At 39.0% G+C, this 12,598-nt stretch overlaps 1 protein-coding gene across 1 annotated transcript; it reads right to left on the bottom strand.

The window, feature by feature from the left end:
* Positions 1-751: 751 nt before the first annotated feature.
* LOC120529706 (protein THEM6-like) lies at positions 752-9,096 on the bottom strand. The gene is made up of 2 exons (XM_039753765.1): positions 8,353-9,096; positions 752-3,599 (listed from the first exon to the last, which is right to left on the bottom strand). Exons 1-2 carry the CDS (start codon positions 8,851-8,853, stop codon positions 3,492-3,494), a joined length of 609 nt encoding a protein of 202 aa, XP_039609699.1. The 5' UTR covers positions 8,854-9,096; the 3' UTR covers positions 752-3,491.
* Between the last annotated feature and the right edge of the window lie 3,502 nt (positions 9,097-12,598).

The following is a 12,598-nucleotide window of genomic DNA, read 5'->3' as shown; positions in this document are numbered from 1 at the left end:
GATGTGTATTTTGCCTCGCTTTGCAGTCTCACGTTCACTTCCTGTAATAATGCCATTATAGGATTCATCTGCACTGCATAAAAAAAGGCTTTTATTTTATTTTTTTTAACATTGGATGAAACAGCCTTGAGACTGAAAATCTAAGAAGGAAGGAAGTATCCCTTTCATACTTTAAATAAATGTCATCAAGTAAATTCATTTATTTTCACATTTAAATTAGAGGCAGTGCTGTAGAAGTCGTTGATGTTTTCAATAAAAAAGGCAATTTTAAAGGTGAAATTAGTGGTTGAGGCCTCCAGTATTTTAAACTGCCAGTGAGCTCTGGTTATAAAAGAAAATGTGAACGTTAGAGTGCAGGTTTAATTTTCCAACGCAGAACGGCAGTGTGAACCTCAGCAATCGCCTAAATGGCAAGGCCTCCAATAAGGCATTATGAAGACAATTTTACTGTTCTATACTGTGCTGCTGAGAAGCAATGGTGCGACATACTCTGTGCAAAATTATTATATACGTATAATATACAAATTGGTTTGAGTTGCTATAATTAATGTCAAAAACTGTAAAATAATTGACAGGCTTTTGGTATACAGACAAAAAAAAAATGTACGTAACTGGAGTGCTTGATGCAAGTTCAACCTGCTACACAAAATGTTAGAAAATCGTTTCAAAATATTTTGTAGTACTAGGGTGTTGTACCGTGTTAGCCATTATGGATGTAGTGAGAACTTAAGCAAAATGACACATTTTATTGGCTAACTAAAAAGATTACAATATGCAAGCTTTCAAGGCAACTCAGGCCCCTTCTTCAGGCGAGATGTAAACTCAAATATTTTGTAAAATGTTATCTCCACAAATGGTCAAAAGTGCATTTTCCGAACTTCAGTGCACCCATAAAGCTAATGACATGATAATATATTCTGTAACTGAAAAGGTAACATGGCACTCACACCAGTGAGCACGACAAGTCATCAACAGTGCATAAAATAACTGCAGGCCAGACTGTAGTGCGAGTTCTCAGATTTGATATCGCGTGGTGTACTTCCTAGTATGGACTCAAGTAGTGCACAAATAAGGGAAAATGGTTCAAAAGACGAGCCACACAGAAAATTTAGCAAATCCAAAAAATGTTTCCTCATCCAATAACTAGTAATAAGTCAGAATCCACCTTAATAAAAGGACAAGTGTCTGTGTGTCTATACGTGTGTCTGTCTGGGTTGCTGTGTCTCCATAATTCCAACAGATGGCACCTCACAAACGTTTGTAGTAACAAAATGCATTCTTACAAATGTTTGTGACTCACGATCAGTTGGAATGACAAATTTAACTACTGCGTACATTGCAATAAATGGTGCGCTGCAAAAGTTAACACCAAGGCCTACATTAATCACTTAGATTTGTAGCCATCTTAGACAGGTAGCACAGCTAGTATTCTAGTACGAGGATGTTCAATTATAAACAGGAATTTTCATGCTCTGTTCTTATTCAGAGTGCAAGGTAGAAACGACTCCTTGGACAAACACATCCAAGTCTGAACTTGTCGTTAGTAGTGCTAGCTGCTCGTTCCCCCCTTTAATGTCAGTTGTAATCAACATGCTGGAGAAGGAGGTAACACAGTAGTGTTAGGCAGCAAATTATTATTAACTTTTTGACAAATGAAGGAGTCAGTCCATCTCAAATTTCTTTGAAACTTAAAAATTCATTTGGGGATGAGAGTTTCTCTCGATCTAGAGTTTATGATCGGTGCAAGTCATTCAGAGAGGGGCTATTATCTCTATGGTCCACTTATGGAATTTTTAGGAGGGAAGTAATTCAAGTCGAATGAGGAGGTTATTGACGCTGCACAAGAATGGGTCAACGTGCAGTCAAAAGACTTCTACTCTTCTGGGATTAAGAAGCTTCCTGAGCGCTGGAACGAGCGTATTGCGGTGGCAGGAGACTAAATAGAAATGTAGTGTGTAAGTTGTTTCATTGTATTCAATTCATAAAGTGTAGCTCATAAATTCATGTTTATATTTGAACATCCCTCGCAGTTCCTCTAATGTAAAAGCATTGTTTGCATTACCCTTGGCTTTAATATTCCCTGTGCAGGGGCTTGCTATCAGTTGCCTGATGTGTGAACACAAGTATGAACTTCGGGTTGTAAAAATTCACATTTTGTTTCCTCTACCACTAAATTCTAAAACCAGTTTGGCCACAGTCTTTGCCCTCCAATGAGAATTTGAGTTCTTCCCTCCTTTCTTTACTAGGCCAGTGACATCAACAATCAGCTTTTTTCTTATGATTTATATGAAAACAGCAGCATCATTTCATGCCACGATTTCTTAAAGCTCCTATATGAAAGAATACTTTCTGCTGTTAAAAGATAGAAAAAATGTTCCCCTTCATGTACTTAAACGTGCAACATTTACAGTGCATTCATCAACAGTCTAACTGCATATAAAGTTTTTTGTTTTGTCAAAGAATAAATAACGGACACTGAACCACAAGGCTGCTGATTCAGTTCAGTTCCTACCCCTGTTTCTCACAGTGTACTTTAACCAACTCAGTTAACCTTTCAGTTCTCTAGCTCTGAAGTGTAAAGTTATAATATGAGACTGTACTTTTTAAGTGCTCACAACAAAGGTGCTCTATAAAATAAAGGCTGTTTGTTACAATCAAGATTTTAAAAGCTGAAATGCTCACCCATATCTGCTCCTGCATTTCCTTTTCCCTCAGGTACCATTAGGAGGGAGCATCCGTTTTTTACAGATCATGCAGCGTTTTGGGTATTTTTCATTGAATATCACTGTCAGTCTTCCACTAAATATGACTTTTCAGCTTGCACTACTTGTAATAATCTACAATACTGCATTAAAATGTTAAACAAAAAACTCAATTGACTCACTGAAACATTGTAGAATGATTCATAATGAAACATCAATTGTAAGTTTAACGGTCTGACTACAGTGTTCTGTGCTGTATGATTCTTTTGGTGTAGCTTAAGTAAAGCTCTTTCATAATGTAAGAACCAACAATTGACCCTTCTTTTAAACCCCATATTTGAAAATGGATGGATGGCTTAAAATATGCACAGCAGTTTGGTGCAGTCTACTAAAACGTGTGCGTGTTAGTACATTGTCAAAAATTTCACATGCAAAGTAAGATGTGCTTGGGACTTGGATTATTAAATTTCAGGTATGTCGAGATGCCATAATGGCCCAGATCACACACTGAATGTTACCTCATTAGGAGGGAAAACGGCTCCCCCAGCATAATAGAACTCTTGCAAAAAAGGAAAAAAAGTCAAATTTTCATTTCTTGTTTTGTAAAGGAAGCACTGTAGTGCAAAATAAAGTTGTTATTTAACATTAATTTGAACTGTATGCAGCAAAATGTCACACCAAAGGGTTTACCTTCTTCAAATTACTATTTTTTTGGAGTATATTTTTCCCTTATTCCCATCATGTTTGAAAGTTCTGACTACAGTTTAGTGGCCGGTCACGATAATATGGTTAATCCAGCTTTCCATCAATCTCTTGCTCTGCCTTCAGCTTCTCACTGTTGGCTGTGTTGTATTTTATCCAGTGCTGGAGGTCTTCTGGAAAATCTGGGCTTTCCACCTGCAAAAAATAAACCCATTATTATTACAAAATGTCTAACACCTATTAGCAGCACAGTATTGTTGCATCTGTTTCTTCCAGTTGTGGAGATAAATACTATGACATGCTAGTGGCAAGGATTTACTGAACTGCTTAGGACTGAGACATAAATGTGAAACACTTAATTAGAATTTGGGCACTTCTGCAGATTTACATATCTGGTAAGGAAGACAGAAATTGTGAGTTAAGGCAGTAATATTTACTGATCATGGCGCCAGAGAGTGGCAAGTGGGAGGAATAATTATGGGGTATGGAGAGTATTCATTGCATAGACGCTCCCAGCCAAAGCCTCCTTACAGTTAGACACTCAAAGGAGCAGCTGCCCTGACCTCCACACCTCCCTACAAATCCTGAAGCAATGCTAGAGAAAAGCTGCAATGATAAAAATTAATTGAAAATTCCGTACCAGCTGCATCTGAGTCTATGTGTTGCTAAACACGACTTAAGCTTCATTCAGACTCCAGTTGAAAGTATCCATTTTTTGCCTGTCAAATCGGATATGACTCTGTTTCAATATTTATTCTGAATCTGCAAAATGAATACAAATGAATTCTTCAGGCAGAACTTGATCATTTATTTAGCTGAATCTGTGCTTCTCGTGCTATGCCAGTTTGATATTTATTATTGTTGAATTATTTGTCTACTTCCAACACTACCTAATTAATTAATTTAAAAAAATATTTGCTATCTCTTGCCCTATGTGTATTTTCTTCGGTATCTGCATGTATGTCAATGTCTCTTCCTTGGCACTCCATCTCTCAAGCATGTTCCCGTAAATCCTGTTTCTCCGACTCCATCATTATTTTCATGGGGCCTTTCTTGCATTCTGTTCATTTTTATACTTGCTATCTTTGAAGGTGACTCTCCACATGTCTCCCATGCTGTTTCTCCTGCTTGTGTGTTTCGATGTACTACATGACCTTTCTCGGATACATCCTTCTTTCTACAGTAATTCATGCAGCGGAAGACCAGACATTGTTAAAGGTTGTAGATATTCTTTGGGATATTGTAAGTTGATATTTTTATCTTCCGCACAATCACTACTAACTGTTTCAGCATAGTCTATTGATACGCATTTAACCGATTTGCCGTGTAACCATTTGACATTTTTGGATGCTAAGTTAACCAATTTGCTGTGTAACCGATCAACATTTTTGCCGTTAATTTGTTTGACTTCCTCATTTTTCGGTGCTAGGAATGCATGTGTACTCATTTTTTATGTTGATAACACTTTGTGATGAAATTCTTCAGTAAGATTTGGACATAATACATCTTCTTTAATTAGGAACTTAAAGTGAGGAAAACGTTAAAACGCATAAGCGCTTAGAGCGCAGGAAGTGTGTTTGACAAAAGCATTCGCACAAATGAGAGTTGAGATCTTGTTTGAAAATGTTTGAGAGGAGGATGTGACTTGAAAAATTCTCTAGGTAAAAGTCTTGTCTCCTGGGACTTGGAAAAAAATCTCTTTTCCAAAAAGTCTCGTCAAGTCGAAGGATTTTTTTTATATAATAGAGAGACACAGATGCTGTAGCTTAAAATTTTTCCTGCCCCACCTCTGCATGCCTATTATGAGCTGTTGTCCATGTCCGTACCTACGGTTTTTGACTCCTATGAATATTTTACTTTATAAAATGAAATCGGAATGGATGCCCAAAAACAAATTTTGCATACCCCCTGAAAACAGCTTTGATTAAAAACATTACAAGTAAGAATTTCACTGCCCTGTGTACATGTAACAGTACTGACCCTATACATTTATATATGCATTTCGGATGTCATTTAGATGGTATGGTGTGACTGGTCTCCTCTGATGCTTGTTGGGGGCAGTCTGCCCATGCACTGATATTTCAAGAAAACCACGTCACTCACTACATGACATTATGTGGCAGACCTGACCATCCATAATGCTTGACCACACATAACTACCATTTTATGGGACCCCATCCAGGCCATGCCCATCTTTTTAATATAACAATAGTATGATATTCCGGGATGCAAGCAAAATCTGTTCAAAGCTGCAGTAATTCTCTATTTCATAATGGAGGCCTCTCAACTTTCACCTTGTATGGTTTTCAGTGAAAAGGCTTGGTTTGAAAAATTATGCAAATTTTTATCGACTACATGCGTAATGAACGAAACCTGCTCCATCACAGAGCTAACCCTGGACATAATGGAAGCTTTTTCTAGCTAAACTGGATGCCATCACAAAAAATTTCACCCTTTCCTTCCAGAAGGTGAAAAGTTTGGATGCCATTACAAAAACTCTCATCCATTCCCTCCAGGAGGTGCTCACTTGGAGCACTTTTATACCAGACTAATTCCACCATGATGTTCATCTGGGGATCTTTTCTGCCTGCTGCTATCAGGCAATTCAATGCTTCTTTTAGACGTCCCAAACTAAAAGCTTATACTGTTTATGTTCATTTTCCAATTTCATAATATACAGTACAATTATTTATTTACTTAATTTATTGTCTTGCGAGTCTGTATTTATTTTTTGTTTCTGCTGATGTATGCATCTACATTTCTCCTTGGAGTTTATAAAGTTTATCTAATGTATTGTAAACACTCTCTTAATGTTATTTGGATTTGACTATAAATCTGTTCCTAGTCTGTACATTAATGTCAAACTGTGGAAATGCCAAATAACATTAAATCTAAACCAAGTGTTCCTTTTACAGCTGTTGAGAAATTAAGAAGCACACAATGTATATATTTCTGCAATTTACAGCTAAATGCAGTGTTACTAGTCAGTGCTGTCTAATGAATTTAAGTAACGACAGGCGCATTGCTCATATATTACCAGTTGAACTGAATAGCGAAAGGGTATTCCAAATAAATGGGATCCTCCCAAAACATGTCTATATGCTACACCGATCCCTCTCCCACCTGGATAGAGGCAGTGGTGCTGTAAGAATGATGTTTTTGGACTTCTCTAGCGCCTTCAACACCATCCAACCTCTGCTCCTTAGAGACAAGCTGACTGAGATGGGAGTAGACTCGCACCTGGTGGCATGGATTGTGGACTATCTTACAGAACAGACCTCAATATGTGCGCCTTGGGAACTGCAGGTCTGACATTGTGGACATTGCAGGGGCGCCGCAGGGGACTGTACTTTCTCCGGTCCTGTTTAATCTATATACATCAGACTTCCAATATGACTCGGAGTCCTGTCACGTGCAAAAGTTCGCTGATGACACTGCTATTGTGGGCTGCGGCAGGAGGAGGAGTACAGGAAGCTAATCAAAGACTTTGTTAAATGGTGCGACTCAAACCACTTACACCTTAACACCAGCAAGACCAAGGAGCTGGTGGTGGATTTTAGGAGGCCCAGGCCCCTCATTGACCCTGTGATCATCAGATGTGACTGCGTGCAGAGGGTGCAGACCTATAAATATCTGGGAGTGCAGCTGGATGACAAATTGGACTGGACTGCCAATACTAATGCTCTATGTAAGAAAGGTCAAAGCAGACTATACTTTCTGAGAAGGTTGGCATCCTTCAACATCTGCAGTAAGATGCTGCAGATGTTCTACCAGACGGTTGTGGCGAGTGCCCTCTTCTACGCGGTGGTGTGCTGGGGTGGCAGCATAAAGACCTGGACAAACTAGTTAAGAAGGCAGGCTCTATTGTAGGATTAAAGTTGGACAGTTTAACATCTGTGGCAGAGCGACGGGCACTAAGCAAACTCCTGTCAATCATGAGGAATCCACTGCATCCACTGAACAGTGTCATCTCTAGGCAGAGGAGTAGCTTCAGTGACAGACTTTTGTCACTGTCCTGCTCCACTGACAGACTGAGGAGATTGTTCCTCCCCCACACTATGCGACTCTTCAATTCCACCCGGGTGAGTAAATGCTAACATTAATTTTATTTTCATTTTTATTACTATTTAATTTAATATTGTTTCTTTGTATCAATATACTGCTGCTGGATTATGTGAATTTCCCCTTGGGATTAATAAAGTATCTACCTATCATGTCATTAGCTGACACTTATGGCTCTCCCTAAATAATACCACATTTGTGGCTATATACCTTCCTCTCCACTAAATGGAGAAGTGTGAATAATCCCAGCATGTGTGCATTTCAAGTTTTGTGCTCTTATGTCAGTTCATAGCCTAATCTTATATGTTAGTGTGCATGGTACAGGATGTGAAGCAGGCATTACGTTATATGATAACCAACCACACGTGTACCCCTCTTGCCCAGGTTAGTGAACATGAGGTTTTACAGTACTTGAGAGAGCACTTAATTACGCACTTGCCTATCTATAAAAAGCATTACTTGCATTCCTTACTTAAAGTTTTAGGATTTGTGCAACTATTTTTATAGAATTTGAATAATAATAATAATAGTAAATAACAATATATTCTAATTATATAGTGCCTTTCCCATGCTCAATGAACGAATAAAGAGGTATCTAATTGTTAAAAGATTTAAGAAAGGTAACAAAGTGAAGAAAGACTATAAATCTAATAACAGAATTCCAGGACGTTAACTCATCCCCTCCCACAAAACCTCAACCTTGCCTGTTCTAGTGAGTGAAACATGTCTGCCCTTTACGTTCACCTTCTAAACACACTCTAATAAACTGATATAAGCCCATTTGTACTCGTCTTTACAGCCTTACCGGAGTTAAATTATTTTTGTCTCACTCAGTGAAAAGGGTCTGTGTTTATGCACGTGAAAGAGCCCTTAGTGAAGCACTCACCTTCCTCTTACACAAGTGCTGCATCATCTTATCCGGTGTGCTACGCAACACGTTTTGCCGGCAGAGCATGATGGCGCACACAAAACCGTCCCGTGTCGACAAAAAGCGCTGCTCCAAATAAAAAGCCTTATCGTCCCAGGCAAGGATGCGGGTGCGCAGCTCGTAGGGCTCCAAAAACTGCAAGGATCGCCGGTAGCGGATCGTTGAGGCGCCCACTACCATGTTTGCACCCAACGCCCGCGTTACCTTGAGGATTCCATTGCTCGCGTACAGGTAAAAACGGCCGAAGTCACACTCGCGTAGGTAACGGGCGTTGTTCATGTGCCCCATGTAGTCAATATCGGTGGTGAGGACTCGACCTCCCATAGCCTGCTCCTGAAGAATGTCCCTGATCGGGGGACGTAAGAGGCCGCGTGCAAACACCAGAGTCCCTCGAATAAAGTACGACACGTCCATGATGACAAAAAGAAGCAGTAATGCGACCGCTGCCCACAGTAACATTGGGACTCTAGCAGAGGCTGAGCCGACACCACACAAACGTACAAAGAGAGGCTCCGGCTTTATTTAGCGTTGCCTTTGTCACACTGCCCGTACCGTTTTGTTTTTTTTTTTAGTTTACTTACTACATGAAAATATGAACTACGAACTATTAGACAAAGGTAGACCCTTATACATTCAATAGGGAATTTCCAGCCCGGCTTGTAAAGACTGCATTCCTAAATTGCACAACAGAACCATGCGAGTTTGAGGGACGGAAGTTTCAAAAGCCATGTGATTTGATCGGAAGCTGAGTTCTTGTTTATGAATGGTTGGCGGCTGTGACACGCCTCTTTCCGTAAAGTGATGGGTAGAGTGTACGTGAAACCATAGACATATAATTTCTAGACACCGCATGACAGGCTGCATCGTACGTCAACGTCGCCGCCATATTGCGAGTGGCATTGCTGTGGAGTGAAATAATGTATAAAGATGCCTCACGCATGTGCTGCTTGGGATTGTACAAACCGCTGTACGCTCCAAACCAGATCCCAGGGGATTACATTTCAGAGGTAAGGCTGAACAATTGTTTTGGTTATATTTGGCTATTATAAAATCCCGTGTTGTAATCTTAGCACTCAAGGTCACCATACAGTAAAATTAAACAACATTAGTAAAATTAAAACAAGAGAATGATAAATCAAAAAACAATAATTAGCAAACAAACAATGATAACTGGTAGTAACAATGCAAAATTCACAATTGACAGTTTGAAAAGATACGTTTTGAGGGCAGTTTTAAAATGCGATATTGAATCGAGCTGACGAATATGAGAGGGAAGAGAATTCCCGAGTTGAGGAGCACAATGAGTGACGCTCGAGCTGCCATTGCATTGAGTCTGATGTGTGGTACAGAAAGTAGAGCTGCAGATGACGATCTGAGTGAGAGAGAGGAGTGCAAGTCTGGAGGAGATCAGTGAGGTTGTGGAGAGCTTTAAATGTTAAGAGCGGTATTTTGTATTGTATACTGTAGTTAACTGGGAGCCAGTGAAGTTGAGAGAGAATAGGTGTAACATATTCAGTTGATTTAGAACAGGTTATTATCCTGGCAGCAGAATTTTGAAGAAGTTATAAGCGATGGATAAGTTTTAGTGGGATGCCAGATAGAATAGCATTACAGTAATCTATACGTGAGGTGACTCGGGCATTAACCAATACTTCTGTATTGTGTTGCATAAGAACAGGACGAAGTCTAGAAATGTTTCTGAGATGGAAGAAGGCAGTCCAATAAATGTTACTTATATGGGAGGAATTATTTAATAATAACAATTATTATTATTATTATTATTATTATTTAATAATTGCCATTATTAGTGTATAAATGGATATAAATACTATACAATAATTGCATTTAAACGATTTGCCAAAATCTCTGGTATGTCAACGATAATGTTTTAAACGTTATTGTTTTTTCATCAGAAAACCCGGTTTCAACGTCTACCTGTATTAGTTTAAATTGCACTTTTGCCACTCGCAATATAGCGGACGCGCTGACATATCATGTCGACTGAGCAACACAGTGAATGCGGCGTCTACCTAATGTCTATACTGTATGCGTAAAACACTTAAAGCTATTGTAGCGGAGATTGAAGTCTTCGAAAAAATTGACACTCGCCTCACTAGTGACATCTCCTGGCCATCTCTATAAACGTTATACAAACTCACAATATAGTTCAATGACGATCTGGTAAACTTATTTTTCTCTGTTAAGGATTGACAAGGGTGGCGCAGTGGTCGCGCTGCTACCTCGCAGTTAGGAGACCCGGGTTCTCACTGAAGGCATCAAAACTATGAACGAACACATGTGGAGTTATGTACTTAACAAAAAAAGGTGAAATAACTGAAAACATGTTTTATATTCTAGTTTCTTCAAAACAGCCACCCTTTGCTCTGATTACTGTTTTGCACACTCTTGGCATTCTCTCGATGAGCTTCAACAGGTAGTCACCTGAAATGGTTTTCACTTCACAGGTGTGCCTTATCAGGGTTATTTAGTGGAATTTCTTGCTTTATCAATGGAGTTGTGACCAGCAGTTGTGTTGTGCAGAAGTCAGGTTAGTTGGACGATCATTTATTTTTCAACAGGACAATGACCCCAAACACACCTCCAGGCTGTGTAAGGGCTATCTGACCAAGAAGGAGAGTGATGGAGTGCTGTAAATGGTCATGAAAATAAAGAAAACACATTGAATGAGGAGGTGTGTCCAAACTTTTGGCCTGTACTGTATGTATGTATATATATATATAGATTATATATAGATATATATATATATAGATATATAGATATAGATATATATATAGATATGTATTCCTTCTCTTTGCGTAGATAAGCAGAATTACCTTGTTTACATGGCTCCATTTACAATATATTTCTGTTATCTGTAGAGAAATAAGAAAAAATTAGAAGATTAAGTATAAAAAGATGCAGCAAATTTCGTAATTAAGAAGACAAAAATTGCTTGTCATTTATAGTAGTACTGAATTGTCTGAAAAAATACAGAGATATTTAATTATTAGCAGTAAATCTGTGTATCACCAAGTTAAGTTTTATATAAGTGCCTCCCAGATAAATGACCTGCCAATTATAGCAACAAATGTAAGAATAATGACTACTGCTAATACTACTAATACACATCTCTCTATGATTTTTACTTTATTGGAGTGCATACCTTCTAATTAGTTTATACAAAATTAACATTAATAAAATATCTAAGCCAAATTCAGTGGGTTTGAGGTGGACTAGATGTTAATTTTTCAATTGGCAATCACACACTCATTCACAAAGATGCACTAAATATTTTATGCAATTGTAACTTTGACATATGATACACTTTTAATATCTCAGTAAACAAATGTGATTTTTGACAAAGTTTAAAAATTATTGTTTTGAGAAAAACTACAGATTATTTAAAATGTAACTAAAGTCCTGTAAGGGCTCTGACCCCTGGTTTCATTCCATCTTGATCCTCTGCAGTTTGCCTGTCAGACACAGACAGGTGAGGAGGCTGCACTGATCTTCATGCTCCACACAGCCTACTCCCACTTGGACAAAGCCAGCACCACAGTCAGGATCATGTTCTTTGATTTTTCCAATGCCTTTAACAACATTCTGCCTGATCGACTGGGGTAAAAGCTCAAGGCTTTTGATGGCCCCACCGTCTCCTGAATTATGGACCTCCTGACCAACAGACAGCAGTTTGTGAGGCTGAGAGACTGGGTATCAGAAATGGTGGTGTTTAAGGCTGGCGCACATCAGGGAACTGTCCTGTCTCTCTTCTTGTTCACCCTCTATACAACAGGTGTCTAGGACAATACCAGCATTTACTATCTAAAGAAATGTTCAGATGTCTCCTCCATCATAGACACAATTAATAATGGAGATGAGTCAGAGTACAGGAAGGTTGTGGACGACTTTGTCTTGTTGCACAGGGACAATGACCTTCAACTCAACATCAGCAAATCAAAAGAGCTGGTGGTGGACCTGAGGTGTGCCAGGGAACCTCTGAGACTAGTCACCATTCAGGGGGAGGACATGGAAGTGGTGCAGAGTACAAGCACCTGGGTGTTCAACCTAAATAACAAACTGGACTGGTCTGACAACACATTGACGCTGTACAAGAAGGACCAGAGCAGACTATATTTACCAAGTAGGTGTTTTGATGTTTGTATAAAGCTACTGGAAATGTTCTACCAGTCCATAGTAGCCAGTG

Source organism: Polypterus senegalus, chromosome 5, assembly GCF_016835505.1.
Source record: "Polypterus senegalus isolate Bchr_013 chromosome 5, ASM1683550v1, whole genome shotgun sequence".
In the NCBI taxonomy this organism is placed as follows: domain Eukaryota; kingdom Metazoa; phylum Chordata; class Cladistia; order Polypteriformes; family Polypteridae; genus Polypterus; species Polypterus senegalus.
The sequence above is the reverse complement of the archived record's forward strand: the minus strand, read 5'-3'. Positions and strand labels throughout refer to the sequence as shown.